Source organism: Loxodonta africana, chromosome X (assembly GCF_030014295.1).
Source record: "Loxodonta africana isolate mLoxAfr1 chromosome X, mLoxAfr1.hap2, whole genome shotgun sequence".
NCBI classification, from domain to species: Eukaryota; Metazoa; Chordata; class Mammalia; order Proboscidea; family Elephantidae; genus Loxodonta; species Loxodonta africana.
In genome coordinates this window covers 121,394,723-121,415,956 of record NC_087369.1, presented here as the reverse complement: position 1 = coordinate 121,415,956, position 21,234 = coordinate 121,394,723, and the positions used below count along the sequence as shown (strand labels likewise).

The window sequence follows — 21,234 nt, the reverse complement described above, 5'->3', positions numbered from 1 at the left end:
TAGTCACTGTTTTAACCTCATTGGCCTCTTTGTTATTCCTCGAAGATGTCAAGTAAGTTAACATTTTAGGGCCTTTTTGCTTGCCTTAAGGAGCTTGGTGGCACAGTGGTTGAGCACTGGCCTGCTAATCGAAAGGTTAGTAGTTTGAATCCACCAGCTGCTCCATGGGAGAAAGATGTGGCAGTCTGCTTCCATAAAGATTACAGTCTTAGAAATCCTATGGGATAGTTCTACCCTGTCCTATAGGGTCACTATGAGTCAGAATCAATTCAACAGCAATGGTTTTTTTCACAGTCACTTGCCTTTACCTCTGCCCAGAATGCTTTTCCCCTAGATTCTTACATGGCTCACATTTTTACTTCATTAGGGGCTCTGCCTATGTCACCTCCTCAAACAGGCCTTCCCTGACCATCTTAAGTAGTAACTCTCTCAACATTTTGTCCCTATCTCCTGCTCCTTCTTCATAGTACATGATAACCATATTTTAGATGTTATATTTTTATTGTCTGTATTTCCCACTGGAGTGTAAGTTCCACAAAAGCAGGTACTTTATACTGTGCTGTATTTCCAGCCCACAGAATACCAGGCACGTATTAAGTAGTTCGATAAATATCTATTTATTGAATGAATGAAGAAGATTTACAGTCTGAACACTGCCCCATAATATAGTTTTGCAAAAAAAAGAAAGGAACCACAACAATGTGGCCGTAAGACAAAAACAAATTCAACTTGGCTTCTCTAAATGATATGAATTTTATTATAAAGAGGAAGAGTTATTCAGTAGCACTGAAGCAAAATTTTATAGTAAATTTTCAACAAGATAGTCTAGCTATTTTGAAATAAAAGGAAAGCTTCAGAATTACCCTTGAAAGTAAAGTTGTAGTTAAGTTTATTTGGGCCTGAACATTTAAAAACTGGACATATATATATACAAATGAATACACAGAAAAAAAATACAGCAGTTTCATAAAATCAAACCAGTAAAAACAGGAATGTCTTGATTGCCCCACAATCCTCTTCCCTTCCTCCTGTCATCAAACTGCTACCAGTAAAGGCCCAGACAGCTATTATATACTTAGAGCCAGCTTTTAGAGTTATATATGTTGACTTACTGCTGGTACTGTCGTTCACAGTAAGAAAAATGACAATACAACAAATGTTTCACCAATTTAGCACAGTACTTTGCATGTGTCTGTCTATGGATTAATTGCCACTGTGTATTACCTGTTCTCTTCATCTGTGCAGCTTATAGTACAAAAATAAGAAAAATCCTACCATATAACAGATGTGGCTCCTAATGCATAATTTGGTTGAAGACAGAGCCTGATGATGAAGAGGTGATTTTTCATTAGTGGGCAAAGAAATCTAAATTCTGAAAAATAAAGTTAGCCACACCAAGGCATTCCTGGGCCATGGATGGAAGGGCAAGTCCAAAAAGGTGGCTGTCTGTTGGCAAAGCAAATATGGAAACTCAAGTTGAGCCATTTGGCCACTATAGCAACAAGGAATTTAGTCTAGTGTGCTCAGTTTGTTTATGTCAGTATTTAATGCTCATCATTGTGGTTTATGTTGTTTCATCAGGGGGTAGAAGAATGATGAATATTACTTCTTATGAAAAGTTTCAGGCCTTGTAATCCCTGTGAAAATAAATAGTCCAAATACCAGCTCCATTTCTTTCCCTGCAGGCACAGAAAAAGGAAAATTATTTTACTATGCTTATTCTCTACTTCCTTTCTTTACCTAGCATTGTGCGACTAATTACTGTTGCATGTGGCCTTTCTAGCCATGGTCTTGTAATGCCACTCAGGTGACTGTGGGATAGGGTCATTGTGGCCTACCAAGGGGATCGATCAGTTTTGCCTTAAAAGAGAGCCAATTCCAGAGCAGAATGAGACCCCATCATTATCAAAGGAGAGACCCACAGCAGAGACCTGCAGGAGACGGCTCAGTGGGCTTCCCAGCCCATGGAGCAAGAAAGCTGAGTGCTTTGGGGAAGAGACTGAGGGCCAAGGAGAAGTCTATGCCTGACCCATGAATTTGGGACCTGCTATCCTCCACAATTGTGTGAGCCATTTCCTTCATATGGTTGGTGAGTTCTGTGAAACACTGCAATGAATTAGGGAACCCAAAGACAGGAGGGAGAGTTCTGAAGTGAGAGGGAGTAGTTGACTTTAGAGATGATGGAGTGGGGTAGCAGCTTGGAAAAGTTGGACATTTGGGACATCTTTAACCTCCATCTCATAGGAACCAGCTTTGTGCTGATCCTTATAAAAGAAATTATTCATTTACCTAGGAAAAGTTAAAGGATCCTAGATGTACATAACAAGAGTTACCTCATAGGGGCCAGGTTCATAATGGGCACTCAATCACTAAGTTAACATTTATGCCAAAAAGTACCCAAAATCCAAGGGTTAAACATCCCTTTTATTATACTGGCAAAAGAAAAAAAAATTTAGCTGGTCCACTGAGCAAAGTACTGTGGAATGGAAACAGTTCATTATTCTAATGCTCTAGAAATTTAACATCTAAAATACATATAACACAACTTACGGGGCAATGAGTTTATGTTAATGAGGGAGGAACAATACAGAAAAGGAGGATGAGTATGGTTACACAACTTGAAGAATATAATCATGTCACTGAATTGTACATGTAGAAATTGTTGAATTGGTGTATGTTTGCTGTGTATATTCTCAACAAAAAATAAAACAAAATACATAACACAGGAGCAGACATTATTACATTACTGCCTATATTAAGTATGTACACAGCTGAAGTTTCTAGAATGATGACACAATTGTGTATGGTTTTGTTAAATCAGTCTCATTACAGTCACATGTTGTATATACGCAACTGTACTATAAAATGAGACTATGCATGACCACAACATCAAGAGTTGAACTATGAATAGTAATATTCTAGAGAACACTGTGGAGAGTATGTGCCAATTAGTTCAAATAAAAGTCACTGGAATGAATTCAGAAGGCAAACATTTTGTTTTGACTTTGTGGAGGCAGCAGAGTTTAGATCTGGAGAAAGGTAAAGGTATAAATACTCCTAATGAAGTTAAAAACTGTACAAAGTTTATTTACCTGAATAAAGCTCAGTTTTATGATCCTTGCCTCTGGCTGTACCTTAAAACAAACAAAGGGAGTGGGAGAGATATGGGGATGGAAATATTTCGTTAGCAAAACTTACCAGAAAAAGATTGCTGTTCACTGTCTAATTCATTTGCTAAGTTCCATTCCTACCAACACTGATTCCTTTTGAACTGGCACCCACTATAACCCTCTAGATTTCTTTCTCCCTTAGAAGCACAAACAGAGGGGAAATAAACTCACAGTAGATAAAATTAGCATCATTTTGCTAATATATGGCCTTGTTTTTTTTTTTTTTTAATTCTGTACTTAGCCACTAGGATGGGGATGGAAGGTTTACAGGAAGCTTTTTAAAGAAATATGGTACGTAAACTGAACTTTGAAGGATGAAGAGGAAGTCTGAGTAAGGCAGTCTGTATACACAGTATATTCCGTAAAACTCTGTAAGTCTTTATGAAAACTCAGACCTAGGTAATCCTATCTATTCCCTGGCTTTAACTATGACTTACTGTATTTCATTGAATCTAAGAACCATCAATTCTAAGAAACGTTTTTTTAAATACCACTAAAAAAATTCCTCTTATTAAGCTATGCATAACACAATGCCTTTTTAACACTTAGAATTTTTATTTTATAATGATTCAAAGACTTGTTTTAGATGCAGGCAAATTTTTAATCATATATTACTCTTATACAAACAAAATGGTAAATATAAACAAACTGTGAAGGTATTTCTAAAACTCCACATTCAGAGTTCAACTCTTCTCAACTACTTTTCTACTTAAGAGTCGTGATCCCTTTGTTTTTTTTACACAATGTCATTCTCTCTGCCATAAAGAGTATGATGCAACATTTCTTAAAACAACTAAAAGCTATTGGCGCTTCCCTCCCTCCCAAATCAGATGATTTTAGGGAGTTAAAACAGTGTTGAAATATTGTCTCCAGATTATTTTTCCAAGCTGCTGACATCCATTCTGCAAGGTCTGATTCTGGCAATCTGCCTATGCAAACTTTAACAGCAAATGACGACTGTATCATGATTGTTACCTGGCTGACAACAATCTTATTAAGATGCATCCTGATCTCCAAGAAGTTAAAAAGTGAAAAAAATGTACATTTATGGAACTGATGAAATGTAGTACAAGCTGATGACTTACATATTTATTTCTCTAGCTCTAAAATTTCTCTCCTGAACTCCAAGCCTGTACTTCAAACTGCCTACTTACATTTCTTCTTCGATGTCTAATAGGCATCTCAAATTTAAGTAGGTCAAGACACAACTTGAATCTCAACTTGCCCCTTCCTCAAAATAAAGGAAATAATCTCTCCTGTTCTTTCAGCAGTGTTCCTCTTATTAGTAAATGGAACACCATCAACTCAGTTGCTCAAGTCAAAAGTCCTTCCCTGTTTCTCATCCTCACTTACATCAAGCCATCAACAAGTCTTGTCTGCTCTACCTGTGCATCGTATCTCGAAGGAGTCAACTTCTATCCATCTCCACTGCTATACGAATATAAGTCACTATTAATTATCTCTTGTCTAGACTACAGCAATAGCCTGGCTAACTGGTGCCCCTGCTTCCACTAGGGTCTCCTCATAGAACCTCATCTTCCACAAAGAAGCCAATGTGATCTCTATTAAATGTTAAGTCAGATCATATTACAATCCTGCTTAAAAATCTTTCAACTGTTTCCCACTGGACTCTTTACCAGACCTGTAAGATATACGGCCTCTGTGTCTCTCTAAATTCACCTCATTCCAATTCTCCCTCTTGTTCCTTAAGCTCTAAGCCTCACTGGCCTACCTTATTATCTGTGAACCCCCTGGAATGCTTTCTCTAGCTATTCTCAGACTCATTCTCATCTTTTAGACAAAATCTCAGATCAAATGTCACCTCTTCAAAGAGGCCATCCTTGACCACCCATTCCTGAAAACTCCCCAGTCATTCTCTTACCCCGCCCAGTTTATTTCTTTAATAGCATCTATCAAAATTTAAAATTATCATGTTTACTCATTTCTTGTTTATTATTTCCCCTTGTTAGAATATAAACTCCATTTGGGCATGGTATCTGTCTTCTTCACCACTATATTCTCAGTACCTGGAGCAAAGTGGGAACCAAATAAATATTTGTTGGATGAATGAACAAATAAATAGTTGTTAATTCAAAGGCAACTTATGATAAGAAAACATAGAGCTTTAGAATTTCCTGGAATGTAGGCTCTTCAAATGTTTAAAATATTTTGACTCGTTAAGTGAGCTGAGCTCTTTGATACTGAGAACTGACTGGCCAAGTTAAATTCACTAAATTATCTCTATAGAGTGGCTACTTTGAAATAATGACAATGTGATAATTCACTAAAATAAAATTGCCAGAATTAAATCATACTACCATGGCATCTGGAGCCCTGGTGGTACAGCAGTTAAGAGTTCGGCTGCTAACCAAAAGGTTGGCAGTTCAAATCCACCAGCCACTCCTTGGAAACCCTATGGGGCAGTTTTACTCTGTCCTATTGGGTTGCAATGAGTTGCAATCAACTTGATGGCAATGGGTTTACCATGGTATCAAGGAGCTCTGGTGGCACAACAGTTAAGTGCTCAGCTAATAACCAAAAAGTCAGTGGTTCGAACCTACCAGGGGTTCCATGGGAGAAAAGACCTGGCGATCAGCTCCAATAAAGATGATAGCCTCGGAAACCTTATAGGGCACTCCTACTCTGTTCTACAGGGTCACTATGAGTTGGAATTGACTAGATGGCACACAACACCACCAGTGTCAGAGGTTATTTGTACTTAGTGCACAGTTACTTGGTGACTGGAGTTCAAAGACACTCTTTTAATAGAAAAATTCACATTAATGCCAAGTATTTTCTGAACCTTATAGAAACACCACCAATTACAAAAATGACAGTTTCAGTTTGCCAAAGAACAATGTTCTCTTCTGTTCTATGCTGCTAGAATTTAACCCTCCAGAACCAACCTACCTTAAACATTTCAAAAAGCAGTTTCTGATTTAAAAAAAATGAATTGCTGATCCTCCAAAACAAGTTTGCTTACCTATGTCCAAATCAATATACTACTTTAGATACTATAATATTTAAAAAAAAAAAAGGGCAGAATAAATTCTAGTCTACCTATGATTCATTACATGTTGTTATGTTTTGAATTGTGTCCTCCCAAAATACGTGTTGGAATCCTAACCCCTATACTTGTGAATGTATTCTAATGCAATGTAATCACCTTCCATAATGCATTCTAATGTAATGTGATCAATCAATCAGTTGAGGTCGGATCAGTGTAGGGCAGACCCTAAACCTAATCACTTCTGAATTATAAAAAGAGCAGGGTGGACACAGACAGGTGCATGCGTGCGTGTGCGTGCACGCATACATACACATGGTAAAGACAGAGCCAGATGAATTGACAAGCCCAGGAACTCCAAGAACTGCAGGCTACCAGAAGCTGAAATAGACAAAGAAGGACCTTCCCCTCCACCTAGAGCCACACCCTGTCTGGGCTTTTCGCATTCTGGACTATGACTAAATAATCTTCTGTTCTTTAAAGCCACCCACTTGTGGTATTTCTGTTAAAGCAGCAATAGGTAACTAAGACGTATGCTTTTCCAGGTAGGAATTGTGGAAGCTGCAACTGTTAACAGAGTAGAAAAACGGACACCTATTCATTGCTAAGAAGGAGCCCTGCTGGCATGGTGGTTAAAACCCAGCAGCTGCTCTGTGGGAGAAAGATGCGGCAGTCTGGTTCCGTAAAGATTACAGCCTTGGAAACCCTATGGGGCAGTTCTACTCTGTCCTATAGGGTCGCAATGAGTAGGAATCAAATCAACAGCACTGGGTTTTATTCAATACTAGTCCTAATGCAATTTGGTATAACTTCTACTGAGAGCCATTTGACAAAAACCAACAAAATTAAAAAGATATACCTTTTGAAAGTAATTCCACTTTGGACAATTTTATCCAATAGACAGCTTGCATTATGTGTAAAATGATGTATACAGTTCAAGGACATTCCTGAGAGTATAATAACATGATTAAAAACAACTTAAATGCCCCATAAGAGGGGACTGCTTAATTTACATTAAATGCATACAATGGAATAACTATGTAGATATCAAAAAGAATGAGGCAGCCCCATATGTACCAACATGGAAAAAAAAGCCAAGTAATTAAGTCAAAAAATGAAATTGCAGAAAAGTGTATATAGCATATAGTGTTGACAAAGGTAATTTACACAGAAATGTCTCTGGAAGAATATTCAAGAAATTGCTAAGAGTGGATGCCTCTGGGGAGGGAAACTGAGTAACTAGAGGACAGGGTTAGGAAGGAGATTATTTAAAGAAACTTTTTTATTAGGGAAAATTACAAACAAATACAAAGAGAATATAATAAACCCCTATGAATCACCCAGATTCAACAATTATCAACTTATAACTAATCGTGTTTCCCCTATTCCCTACCTACTGCCATCTACCCCCAGATTTAAAAAAAAAATTTATTTGAGGTCAAATTCACATAACATAAAATCAGCCATTATAAACAATTTAGTGGAATTTAATACATTTACAATGCTGTGGACCCACCACTGCTATCTAGTTCTAGAACTTTTTTCATTACCCAAAAGGAAACCCCATACCGATTAAGCAGTTGCTTACCTGGGTGTAATGGATCAATTTTGTGTGGCCTTTCTAGCCACAGTCTTGTAACTATCACCCGCGTGATTGGGTGGGACTGTGTAAATAACTGTGGTCCACCAAGGCGATTGGTTGTTTTGCCTTAAAAGAGAGCCAATTCTAGAGCAGAGAGGACAGCCCACTACCACCAAGGAAAAACAGCCAGGAGTCAGTGCATCCTTTGGACCCAGGATCCCTGTGCTGAGAAGCTCCTGGAAGTAGGAGACAGAGAGAGAGAGAGAGAGAAAGACAGAGAGAGAGAGAGAGAGCTATGACCCTGAAGATGGTGAGAGGCGGTGGCAGGAGAGACCCCACAGCAGGAGATGGCACAGTGGATTTCCCAGCCCACGGACTGAGAAAGCTGAATGCCTTTGGGTAGAGGATGAGGGCCAGGGAAAGGCCTGCCTGCAAGCACAGCTGGAAAGAGGCTGTCCTGATGGAAGAAATGTATCCTTGAGTGTTCCTGAGCCTGAATTGTAACCTGTTACTTCCCTAATAAACCCCATCATCGTGAATATGGCCTGTGAGTTCTATGTGGCCAATGCAATGAGTTATCGAACCCAGCAGAGAAGTAGAGAGTGCCATAAGAGGGGCGGTTGGTGTCAGCAGTAAAGCTAGCAGAGAGAAGAGGCATGTCTGACCTCTGTCTCATAGGAATCAGCCTTGGGCTGTTGATCTTGAGTCTCCTTCCCCCTTGTGAAGTTAGAGGAGGTCAGGCACTGCCCCCATGCTGTTTTTACATTCCCCCTTCTGTTCTCCCCACAATTCTGGCAATTACTCGTTTGTATTGTCTTTATGAATTTACTTATTCTGAATACTTCACATAATGGAATCATACAGTGTATGGCCTTTTGTGTTTGGCTTCTTTCACTTAGCATAATGTTTTTGAGGTTCATCTATTTTGTAGCACAGATTATTACTTCATTCTTTTCGTGTATTTCATTGTATGGATTATATGTCATTGTATGGATACCACATTCTGTTTATTTATTCATCCATTTATTGATGGACGCTTGGGTTATTTCCACTTTTTGGCTACTATAAATAATATTACAATGAACGTTCATGTACAAGTTTGAGTCCCTGCTTTTAATTCTCTCTAGGAGTAAAACTGCTGGGCTGAACAACAAAGTTGGTGGACTCATACTTCTCAATTTCATAGCTTACTACAAAGCTACACTAATCAAGGTAGTGTGGTACTAGAATAAGGAAAGACATAGCGATCAAAGGAATAGAATTGACGAGTCCAGAAATAAACCCATACATCTATGGTCAATTGATTTTTAACAGGGTACCAAGACAGTTTAATGGTGAATGAGTCATCTTTTCCACAAATGCTGCTGTGGCAACTGTATACCTACATGCACTATATAGGACACCTACATCACGCCGTATATAAAATTTAACTCAAAATGAATAAAAAACCTGAATGTAAGACTTAAGACTATAAAACTCTTACACAAAACATGAGTGAACTTAGGTCAGGCAGTGATTTCTTGGCTATGACAACAAAAACACAAGCAGTAAGAGGAAAAAATTCCTAAGTTGAATTTCATCAAAATTAAAAATGTTTGTGCTTCAAAAGACAACAAAACAGTAAAAAGACAACCCACAGAATAAGAAAAAAATTTGCAAATCATATGTCTCATAAGGGACTTATATCTAGAATATAGAAAGAACATTTATGACTCAAAAATAAAATGACAAATCAGTTGATTAAAACTTGGACAAAGGACTTGCATAAACATTTCTCCAAAAAAGATATACACATGGCCAAGAGTCACATGAAAAGATGCCCAACATTATTAGTTATTAGGGATGCGCAAAACAAAACCACAATGAGATACCACACCACTTCGCACTCACTAATCCATAACCTGTTGCCATGAAGTCAATTCCGATTCATAGTGACCCTAAAGGACAGGGCAGAACTGCCCCATAGGGTTTCCAAGGCTGTAATCTTTACAGAGGAAACCTGGTGGCATAGTGGTTAAGAGCTATGTCTGCTAACCAAGGGGTCGGCAGTTCAAATCCACCAGGCACTCCTTGGAAACTCTATGGGGTAGCTCTACCCTGTCCTACAGAGTCGCTGTGAGTTGGAATCACCTCAATGGCAACGGGTTTGAGATTTGTTTGTTTGTTTAATCCATCCTTACAGAGGCAGACTTCCACATCTTTCTCTTGTGGAACGGCTGGAGGGTTCGAACTGCTGACCTTTTAGTTAGCAGCTGAGCACTTTAACCACTGGCCACCAGGGCACCTTTCACACTCACTAGGATGACTAAAATTTAAAAAAAAAGGGACAATAACAAGGGTTGGTGAAGATGGAATCCTCATATATTGCTGATGGGAATGTAAAGTTGTTCCTCAAAAAGTTCCAAATTGAATTACTACACAGCTCAGCAATCTTACTCCTTGGTATATAACCAATAAAAACATAGGTGTGCACACACACACACAGACACAACTTGTACACCAATGTTCAAGAGTCCCCAGATGGTGCAAATGGTTGAGCACTTGAGTACTAGCTGGAAGGTTGGCAGTTCAAACCTGCCCAAAGGAGCCTCGGGAGACAGGTCTGATGACCTGCTTCCGAAAGGTCAAAGCCTTATAAACTCAATAGAACAGTTTTACTCCGCACACACAGGGTCACCATGAGTTAAAATCGGCTCCACGGCAACTAACAACATACCAATGTTCACAGCAAAATTATTCATAATAGCCAAAAAGCAGAAACACCCCAAATGTCCATCAAGTGATGAATGGATAAACAAAATGTGGCATATCCATAAATGGAGTATTATTTAGCAGTAAAAACAAATGAAGTACTGATACATGCTATGACATGGATGGACCTTGAAAGTACTACGCTAAGTGAAAGAAGCCAGTCATAAAGAATCACATATTGTATGATCCCATTTATATGAAATGTTCAAAATAGGCAACTCTACAGACAGAAAGACGATTAGTGTTTACCTAGAGCTGAGGATGATGTGGAGATTGGAGAGTGATGGCTAAGGGGTTCAGAATTTTTGTTTTGGATAATGAAAATGTTCTAAAAATTGATGATGACGATGGATGCACAACTCTGTGAATATACGAAAATCCACTGAATTGTACACTTTCAAATGGGTAAATTGTATGGTGCTTGAATTATATCTCAATAAAACTGTTAAAAGAGAGAGGGAAGGAGAAAACCAAAATTCATTAGTTGTTACCTGGAGCAGGTGGGGACACAGGGATTGGGGAGAGGGTACTGCTTAAGTAGTACAGAGTTTTTGTTAAGGGTGCTGAAGAAAATTGGAAACTCCAAACATAACTAAAAATGCACCAACAGGAGAAGATGAACTAGATATACAGGACTTCCTAAAAATTAAATACTTAACGCTTACCAAAAGACTTCTCTAAAAGAGTAAAAAGAGAATCTAAAGGCTGGGAAAAAATTTTGGCTACAAAATATCCAACAAGGGTCTATCTCTAAAATTTATAAAATGCTTCAACACCTCAATAACAAAAAGACAAACAATTCAATTAAAAAATGGGCAATGGATATGAACAGATATGAATGACTTTGGTGAAGTCAACAAAGGAGACGTTCAGACAGCTAACAAACACATGAATAAATGCTCGCGATCATTAGCTATTAGAGATACAAATCAAAACTACAATAAGATACCATCTCATCCCCAAATTACTGGCACTAACCAAAAAAAACAGAACATAACAAATGTTGGACAGGTTGTGGGGAGATTGGAACTCTTATGAAATGCTGGTGGGAGTGTAAAATGGTACAATCACTATGGAAAACACCACGGCGCTTCCTTAAAAAGCTAGAAATAGAAATACCATATGATGCGGCAATCCCTCTCCTAGGAATATAGCTAGAAAAATAAGAGCTGTCACTCGAACAGACATATGACACTATATTCACTGTAGCATTATTCACAATAACAAAAAGATAGAACCAACATAGGTGCCCATCAACAGACGAATGAATGAACAAACTGTGGCATATACACACAATGGAATACTATGCAATGGTAAAGAACAATGACGAATCCATGAAACATCTCACAACATGGATAAATTTGGAGGACATTACACTGAGTGAAATAAGTCAATCAATCACAAAAGGACAAATATTGTATGAGACCACTATTATGAAGAAACAAGAAAAAAATTTCCACATAGAAAAATAAAATTCTTTGATGGTTACCAGGAGGGAGGGAAAAATCACCCAAGAGATAGAAAAAAAAAAAAAAAAAACTAGTGCGCACGTGTTAATACTCATGAAGAGAAAGGCAATACACAACATGCGGGAAGTCAGCCAAACAGGACTAAGGCATGGGAGAACACTGAGAAGAGCACAAGAATAAAAGGCAACAAAGGTAATTACTACAGCATAGACAATCCTGCAACAATAGCATTAACAAACACTAATTTATGAATAGATACATGGCTAGACAGGTATATCAAAAGGTGTTGGGAGGGTGTAAGGGAACACACCCACCTGCAGACATAGTTTTGGTGGTGGATATTTCTACATAGATAACTGTAAGTGCTGCTTATATATTAATATAGGCAACAGGGCACACAAGGGCCACAGTCAGGGTAACTTCTCAGACATAACCAAACACCTTGCAGGATGAAGTTCCTAGGTTTGAAGGCAAAGAACCATAGAATCGAGGGACATCTACATCAATTGGCACAACATAGTTCATAAAGGCCAAGTTCTGCATGCTGTTTTGGTGAGTAGCATTTGGAATCTCAAAGCTTGCAAGCGGTCATCTAAGATACAATTATCAGTCTTTTACATCCGGAGCAAAAGAGAGTGAAGAAAAAGAAAGACTCAAGGGAGCAATTAGTCCAAGGGGCTAATGGACCATATGAACCACAGCCTACACGAGCCCGAGACCAGAAGAACTGGATGGTGCCCGGCTACCACTACTGACCATACTGACTGGGTTCACAACTGAGAGTCCCGGACAGAGCAGGAGAAAAATTGCAGAACAAAAATCAAATTTACAAAGAAGACCAGACTTACTGGTCTGACAGAGACTGAAGTAACTCCCAAGACTATGGCCCTAAGACACCCTTCTGAACTGGAACTGAAGCCATTCCTAGAGACTGCCTTTCAGTCAAACCATAAACAGGCCCATAAAGTAAACAATAATACCCGAGAGAAACATGCTCCGTAGAACAATCAATTATATGAGATCAAAACGGCAACATTTGCCAAAAAGCAAAGATGAGATGGCAGGAACGGGTAGAATAATAGGACAAAAGGAAACAGGGAACCTAGCACAGAAATGGGGAGAGTGCTGATACACTGTAGGGCATGAAACCAATGTCATAGAACACTTTATGTACAAACTATCGAACGGGAAACTAATTTGATCTGTGAAGTTTCTCCCAATGCACAATAAAAAATTTAAAAAAGGAAAGTGATAGCGGTAATTGCTGCACAACATGGTGAATATAGTTAATGTCACTGAATTGTACATGTAAAAATGGTTGAAATGTTCGGTTGCATATATTTTACAATACAAACTTTAAAAAATAAAAAAAAGAAATAGTTTTAAAAAGGATCAATATCTTTTAGAGGCATATAATGAGATATTTACAGAATTATATAATGTTTGGTATTTGCTTCAAAATAATCGGGGGGTGTCAAACTGGCGGGAGTAGAGATTATGCTGGGTAATGGGTACATGGGGGTTGATTATACTATTCCCTCTAATTTTGTAAGTTTGACACTTTTCACAATAAAAAAAAATGCTTTTTTCAAAACAACAAAGGGCTAACACTCATGGTAAGGAATTATCAAGCCAAAATCTAGAGGATAAAAACTCAGAGAAGTAAAACTAATACTCAGTCACTTCTGGCCTGAGAGAATTTGCTAATGCAGAGGAATCAGCTATAGAACTGAGCTGCACTTTCAAAGCCTCACAGGTTTCAAGGGACAAAAGTCAAAGCACAGGGTTTGCCAAAGGTAGAAGCTGTTAGAAACCAAAAACATACTTCCCCCCTCACCCCATGTCAACCTGGAAGCCCGAAGGGCTACACGTTCAAGGTAACAGCGAACCAGAGGTTACAGGGTTTCTGCTTGAGATGATAAAAATGGATTTAAAATAGTGGTGTCGGTTGTACAACACCATGAATGTAATTACAGTAATAGTGCCACTAAAATACACACTTAAAATGATTAAAACAGCAAATTTTAGGTTATATGTATTTTAACACAATAAATTTTTTTAAAAAAAGAGTTAACCAGAAGTAAATTAGCCCTCTCACAGGTTGCAGTCTGACTTCCTATGGTCCAGGGAATCTCAGGCATAGCACTTGGATTAGGGTTTGTTATGAGTTGAATTGTATCCCCCAAAAATGTCTGTCAACTTGGTTAGGCCATGATTCCCAGGATTGTGTGGCTGTCCTTCATTTTGTGATCTAATGTAATTTTCCTGTGTGTCATAAATCCTGACCTGATGTTAATGAGGCAGGATTAGGGGCAGTATGTTAATGAGGCAGGCAATCTACAGGATTAAGTTATATCCTGAGTCAATTTCTTTTGAGATATAAAAGAGAGAAGCAAGCAGAGAGGAGAGGAGCCTCATACCACTAAGAAAGAAGAGTTGGGAACGGAGTGTGTTCTCTGGACCCAGGGTCCCTGCATTGAGAAGCTCCTAGACCAGGGGAAGATTGATGACAAGGACCTTCCCCCACAGCAAAGAGATAGAGAATGCCTTCCCCTGGAGCTGGCACACTGACTTCAGACTTCTATCTCCTAAACTATGAGAATAAATTTCTGTTTGTTAAAGCGATTTACTTGTTATTTCTGTTACAGCAGCACTAGGTACTAATACGGGGCTGTTGTTATGGTTAGTTACTGTTGAGTCGATTCCTAATCATGGAGACCCCATGTGTACAGAGTAGAACTGTTCCTTAGGGCTTTCAAGGCTGTGACCTTTCGGAAGCAGATCTCTAGGCCTGTCTTCTGATGCGCCTCTGGATGGGTTAGAAGCGCAAACCTTTCACTTAGTAGCCAAGTGTTTAACTGTTTGCGCCACCCAGGTACCCCTAGGGTAGTCTCAGACAAATAGCAACCCTAGGTACCTGTGAGAAGCAAATAAAAATCCTTTCTCCAGAAAGATAACATTTTAGTCTTCAAATTATTTCTACAAATGATATTCCAAGTACCCAACACATGGTCAAAGACAACCAGGCACACAAAGAAACTAAACAACATGAGGAAGCAGCAGCAAAAAAACAGGCAACAGAAAGAGACCTATAAAAACTTCAGATACTGGAATTATCAGAAACACATTATAAAACGATGTTAACTGAGTTTAATTAAATAAAAACTAAGTCTGAAAGTTTTGACAGATAACTAGAAATGATAAGTAAGATATCAAGACAAGAATGAGAAAGATCTCTTCATTTGGAACAATCTGCAGGACATATTAAGGAAAAAAAACCACAAGGAACAGAACAGTAATGTTTAGTGTGCTATCTTTTACGCAGGGGTCAGCGGTGGTTCAGCGGCAGAGTTCTTGCCTTCCGCGCACGAGAGCTGGGTTTGATTCCTGGCCAATGCACCTTATGTGTAGCCCCACCCAACACCCATCTGTCAGGGGAGGCTTGTGTCTTGCTATGATGCTGAACAGGTTTCAGTGGCACTCTCAGACTAAGACAGATTAGGAAGAAAGGCCTGGGGATCTATTTCTGAAAATTGGCCTAAGAAAACCCTATGGATCACAACGGCCCGGTCTGCAACCAATCATGGGGATAACACAGGACCAGACAGCATTCTGTTCTGTTGTGCATGGGGTCTCCATGAGTTGAGGCAATCTTAACAACAGCAAACAACAATCTTTTCTGTAAGGGCTGAAAGGAATGCAAATACATATATATACTTTCTGATTTATGAAGGGAAAGACGCAATGAAAAAAAAAAACCAAAACATGATAAAAATGGTACACATAGAAGAGGGGCGTGAAGGATGGACGGAAGGGACATTTTCATAGTTTAGAGTTTGGAAGCATATGAATGTTTTACACACTTAAAGAATAAAATTAAAAAGGAAAAAAGCAATCTCTGAAACATGAAAACCAAGTGTATATAAAGTACAGTATCTAGTCAAGGGACAAAAAGAACTAAAAACATTCAAAAATTAAGAAAAGACAAAAAGACAAGAAAAAAAATCAGAAAACCATTAAACTATACTGCCTCTGAAATTAATCTATGTAGTTAAAAACATGACTTTTATTCAGATATTAAAATCAATCAATATGTTTTTGAAGGCCTACATATTTTTTTTTAATATACCATCTGGTCCTTGACTACTTTTCAAAACCTCATCTCCTGTCATGCTATAGTCTAACCCAGTGGCTTTCAACCCTTCTTGTGTATCAGAACCATAAGAAAAAAGCAGATCCTGGATGTCACCCAGAGTTATTAAATCAGAATCTCAGGGTGAGACTAACCAAGGAAGTATACTTTGGAAAAGCACCTCGGGTAATTCTACTGCTCAGTCAGGATAGAATCACTGCCCTAGCCCTTTGAATCTATTTCAAGTACTTCAAACATGGCATGCTCTAACACAGGAGTCAGCAAACCACAGCCCATGGGCCAAATCCAGCCCAATGCCTGTTTTTATAAATAAAATTTTGTTTGAACACAATTATGCCCATTTGTTTACACGTTGTCTACAGAGGCTTTCACACTACAATGACAAAGTTGAATAGCCTTGACAGAGACTATATGGCCTGCTAATAAGGCTTTTTACTACCTGGCCTTTTGTAGGAAAAGGTTTGCTGACCCCTGCTCTAACTTATCTGTGCTCTATGCTTTTCCACCTTTCCCCAAATACTGCTCCTATCCTAGCAAGCACCTGTTCACCCTTTAAAACTACCATTAGCTTCACTTCTGCTGAGTTTGAACTAGGTTAGTACCCTCTGTATATTTTTTCATCAATTCCCTGTATGTTGCCTATTACATTGCTCACTATATTTTATTCCTAGAAGCCTGTTTAATGACTGCCTCCCTGACTAGACTGTAAGCTCTGTGAGGGCAATGAGTAACACCTGTCTTGTTCACCATAGTGCTTGGCTCATTGTTTGCATACATTAAACATTATTCAATGAATCTCTCTCCCACTCCATATAGTATTTTTTTTTCATTCTGTTACATCCCTCAGTGTTCTAGCTTGCTAAGGGAATTCTGAATTCCCATTCTATCAAGGTATTTGTAGTCCTACCTCGTTGTGCTAAACACACATTTAATATGCACACCATTTTATGAGCGCTTCCATTTCAATGAAGCCTTCTCTTGCCTGGCACCACCTCCCCTATTTTTCTCATTAACTATACATTTTGTCACTTCACCATACTGTATTATAGTATTTGTTACAAGCCTGTCTCTGCTACGAACACAGGCTCTTGGAGAGCAGACCCTTCACTTAACTTTGAATTCCCAAGAACCTAGCACAGAGACCAAAATTTAGTTGATACTAAAAAAAAAAAAAAAAAGTATTGCAATTCAGACAGTTCCTATTTCTGTCATAACAGTATTGCTATAACAATCTAAAAATCCTTTATATACCCTTACCTGTAGCAGAAAGGCAACAGCATAACTGAATAGAGCAGGATGCTGCATTAAACTTAAGCTGTTTTTGTACTCTGCTATTCCAGCTTCTTCTAGAATTTGGGGGTCAATATCTATAATTCCATGGTAGAAACTTTTCTGGTGGGGTTTGGATAGCCACAGGCAACCAAACATGGATGTCAAATAGTGATTAAATTCTTGATAGGTCTTGTTGCTGAAATTGAATTGGGACTTTCCCTGCTGTGAAAGAAAAAAAAGTTGTCACTATCACTTATTCTCCCTTTCCTTCTTATCCCAAAAGGTCACGTAAATCTATACTCAATTTTTAAACAATGGTGGTTTAACAGAGATTTACAATCTGTACCTTCTGTATCAAGTAATTTTTCTTTGCAGCAGTCAAATTTTTACGATACCTAATAGGGAGAACAAATAGAATGAAATTTAAAAGTAAATGGCTTCAAAATGTAATGATAAATAAAAACGTACACTTTAAATGTAAATCTGTGCAAATGTGTATAACACAAATATTCAGCTGTCCAGGTGTCCAGTTAAGGTTTTTATTCTTTTGTGGTATATTCTCCTCAAAAAAGAAAAAGAGGCTCAACACTGAATCGGACATTTAAGATGTGCACTTGTTATGTAAAGAAAACGCAATGAAGGAGATGCTTTTAATGTCTCCCTATTAGAGAAGCTACATAGACCCAAAATAGTTGTCAGCAAATAACTAATCTTTCTATAAGACACAACTATTATAATTAACAATGCTGAGTAGAGCAAAGGGTACTTAACCATGAATTTTTTTATTCCATAGTCCCCACAGTGACATTTTAAAAATGATACAGCTATCATAGCCCCACATGGGAAGATCATTCCCAAAATAAAGCCATCTTTTCTATTTCTATAGGTCCTAGCAGAAAAATGAATAGGAATTTTTATCGTATTATAGTTGAAAAAATGAAGATAAAATTATCATGTACCGATTCATAAAATGGTAAAAAGGCTTTATACCTGTGCATTATGTAACAGAGCTGGTTCAGAATACTGGAATCCAGGCTGAAGAGTGCAGGATAGAAGACTCCAGGAGGAAGCAACACCACTAATGGAAGGTTATGATTTATATATATGTCACATACCTTTAGGGAAAAATGATAACATTAGTATATAGTATATTAAAAAAAATTATATAGATTATTCCCCAGAATCTCTCAACCAAGTTCACCTCAAGAATCATGAGTATAAGATAACCAATAATATAACATTTTTTTTAATATAACATTAGATTAGGGCCTGCCCAATTAAATAGAATAAATAGCCATAAACCTCTTTAAAGATATACCTCACTGAAAATATATATGTATATCTATATGTATATATACATACACACACACACACAAACCTTAGCAATCACCAACCTCTACCAAAAAAAAAAAAAAACACCAAACCAAACCCAGTGCTGTTGAGTCAATTCCAACTCATAGCGACCCTACAGGACGGAGTAGAACTGCCCCATAGAGTTTCCAAGGAGCGCCTGGCGGATTCGAACTCCCGACCCTTTGGTTAGCAGCCGCAGCACTTAACCACTACGCCACCAGGGTTTCCCAACCTTTACCACAGAGCATTATTTCTAGAAGACCATTATTAAAATCTTCAATATTTTTCTGGGGAGAAGGTTTAGAATTAGGGGAACAGGGTAGGAAAAAGAAGCATTTCTTTTTCCTTAAGTTCCATAAACACTTATTAATCATATTAGTTAGCTTATCTATCATATTAGTTAATCTGGAAAACAAAGGAGCATGCTTCTAAGCATCTATAATGTAAGACAACTAGGTATTAGTGAAGGGAAAAAGCCAGGAAAATTGAGATTAGTGGACACTTCCTAGATAATAGCTCTGTCCAGGTAGAATACCACAAGACAACAGAAGAGGACCAGAATCATAAAGAAGTAAGGCAGCTGAAAGGTGGGAGTGGAGATCTAAAGAAATAAGATGGTATTTTTGGTTTTAGCCAGGGGTTGTAGATATACTATGAACAAAAAGTGACACCAGAGACAGACTTCTGTCAAAGGCTAGCATTATTATAGTACTATAGATGAATGTCTATTATGTGGTACATGAACAAAAATTCTTTTTAAAAAGCATTTGGTTTTCTACTTTGTTTTATGAAAGTCAGTCATTCAGGTGAGAATACAATCATTATCTTAGTGTGTACCTTATTTTAATATGCTCAGAGCCAACTTAATGGTCGTACATAAAATTTAGATAATAAGCACTAAAATGGACATCCATCACAAAAATCTAAACAGGGAAAAATGGGATATGTAGTACCTTCTCATAGAAATCCAAAATAAAGTGCAGCAAGAAAGTACTATTGCTCTCTAAGCGCACTGCATTAGTGGACAGCCAGCCTACGTAGTGAATCAGTTTAGACACAGAGTTCATGGATCCACCTAAAGTTGTCTCTCTGCAATAGGAAAACATGACATTCTATCAATATTAGCAAAACTGCTTACAATTTCCAATCTAAAGCTGGATATTATATAGCAAAAGGTTGATAGGTGTTTCAGAAAACTCCTATCAGTGCTCCAGTGTCTACTTCATTTTATTTTTTAAGCCACAGTGAGTAAGCTCAAAACCACATTTAGCCCGCTAGGGAACCATTAACATCAAGTCACAGAACATCCTTGGCAACCCCATTGCTATATACGAGAGAAAGAAAGGATTAACCTCTACACAAACTTTAGATAATGTTACCCATGGGTAGTAACTGATAAGCATTGAACTCTAACACTCCTCAAATATGGAAATCCTTGAGTGATAAGCATATAAAAACCACTAGAAAATAGGTATTTCATTACAAAATTAGAGGGAAAAAAGAGTTCATAACAAGGTGGGTGACACAAAAAACTCAGAATAAAATCTGAAAGTGGACAAAACAATCCACCAGAAAAAATGAGAACTAATTAATCTCAACCAAACCACACATTGGTTTTAAAAGTATAAATATTACAATGAGTTTGGGAATTGTTGCCTACGATGTCAGTAATGTTGCAGCACATTTACTGAAAACTTAAACAAATCAAAACTTAGTTTTGTCTGCATTCCTGAGCTAAGATGCTCAAGTTAAAGAAAATAGAATGTTAAAATATTTTCACTCTAATTTGACTGGCATTCGATTCAATCCTAAAACTAAATTAGTAAAACTTTTGGCATCTTTCATTCTTCCAGTAAAAACTAAATCTGGATATTTCATATTCTTCCAAAATCAATGAACTGAGTCTCTTTAGACCAGACGTCGGTTCAATCTATCCATCTATTCACCCTTATCCTTCTTCAACCCACACTGTTAAGTGAGCCAGGAAAAGATACACCTGCAGATGTGATCTTATAACTTTATCCTCCTATCTAGGTAGCTAACAATGGTTATAAAAAAATGCACAAGGAAAAATAAATGATATATAGTCTTAGAGCTTTGAACCGATGACTCTACCACTACTCATCACCATGATGGTTCAGTGCCAGAGCAAGCAGGGAAGGATTAAGAGACCATTCAAATAGGTGGGCATCCATATAATCAGCTGGCTATTTATAAAACTATATTTTAACTATGGCTTTTGGCAGCACTTAGCAAATGTATCTGAAATAATTTGAAACAATGGTGATTGCTCAGAACAGCCTCTTTAAAGTTTTTCTCCACAGAACTCTATTAGCATGTTGGATGAAATAATCCACTGTTCAGGACTGCCTTCTTATCTCCATCCACTATATAGCACCTTTAGCATCCCTGGCTCCCACCTACAAAATGATGGTAGCATCCTCTTCCCAGTCACTGTGAAAACCAAAAATGCTCCC

At 37.9% G+C, this 21,234-nt stretch overlaps 1 protein-coding gene across 2 annotated transcripts in view; it reads right to left on the bottom strand.

The window, feature by feature from the left end:
* Positions 1–593: 593 nt before the first annotated feature.
* Positions 594–21,234, bottom strand: part of CENPI (centromere protein I) — a 90,201-nt gene continuing 69,560 nt past the window's right edge. For both annotated transcript variants that reach the window (XM_010601387.3, XM_010601390.3), the window contains 6 exons: positions 19,711–19,846; positions 18,395–18,519; positions 17,751–17,799; positions 17,390–17,626; positions 3,093–3,134; positions 594–1,679 (listed from right to left, as the gene is read on the bottom strand). In XM_010601387.3, the coding sequence (XP_010599689.1) occupies positions 1,578–1,679; positions 3,093–3,134; positions 17,390–17,626; positions 17,751–17,799; positions 18,395–18,519; positions 19,711–19,846 (691 nt within the window). In that variant the 3' untranslated portion in view covers positions 594–1,577. The remainder of the gene's footprint in view (positions 1,680–3,092; positions 3,135–17,389; positions 17,627–17,750; positions 17,800–18,394; positions 18,520–19,710; positions 19,847–21,234) is intronic.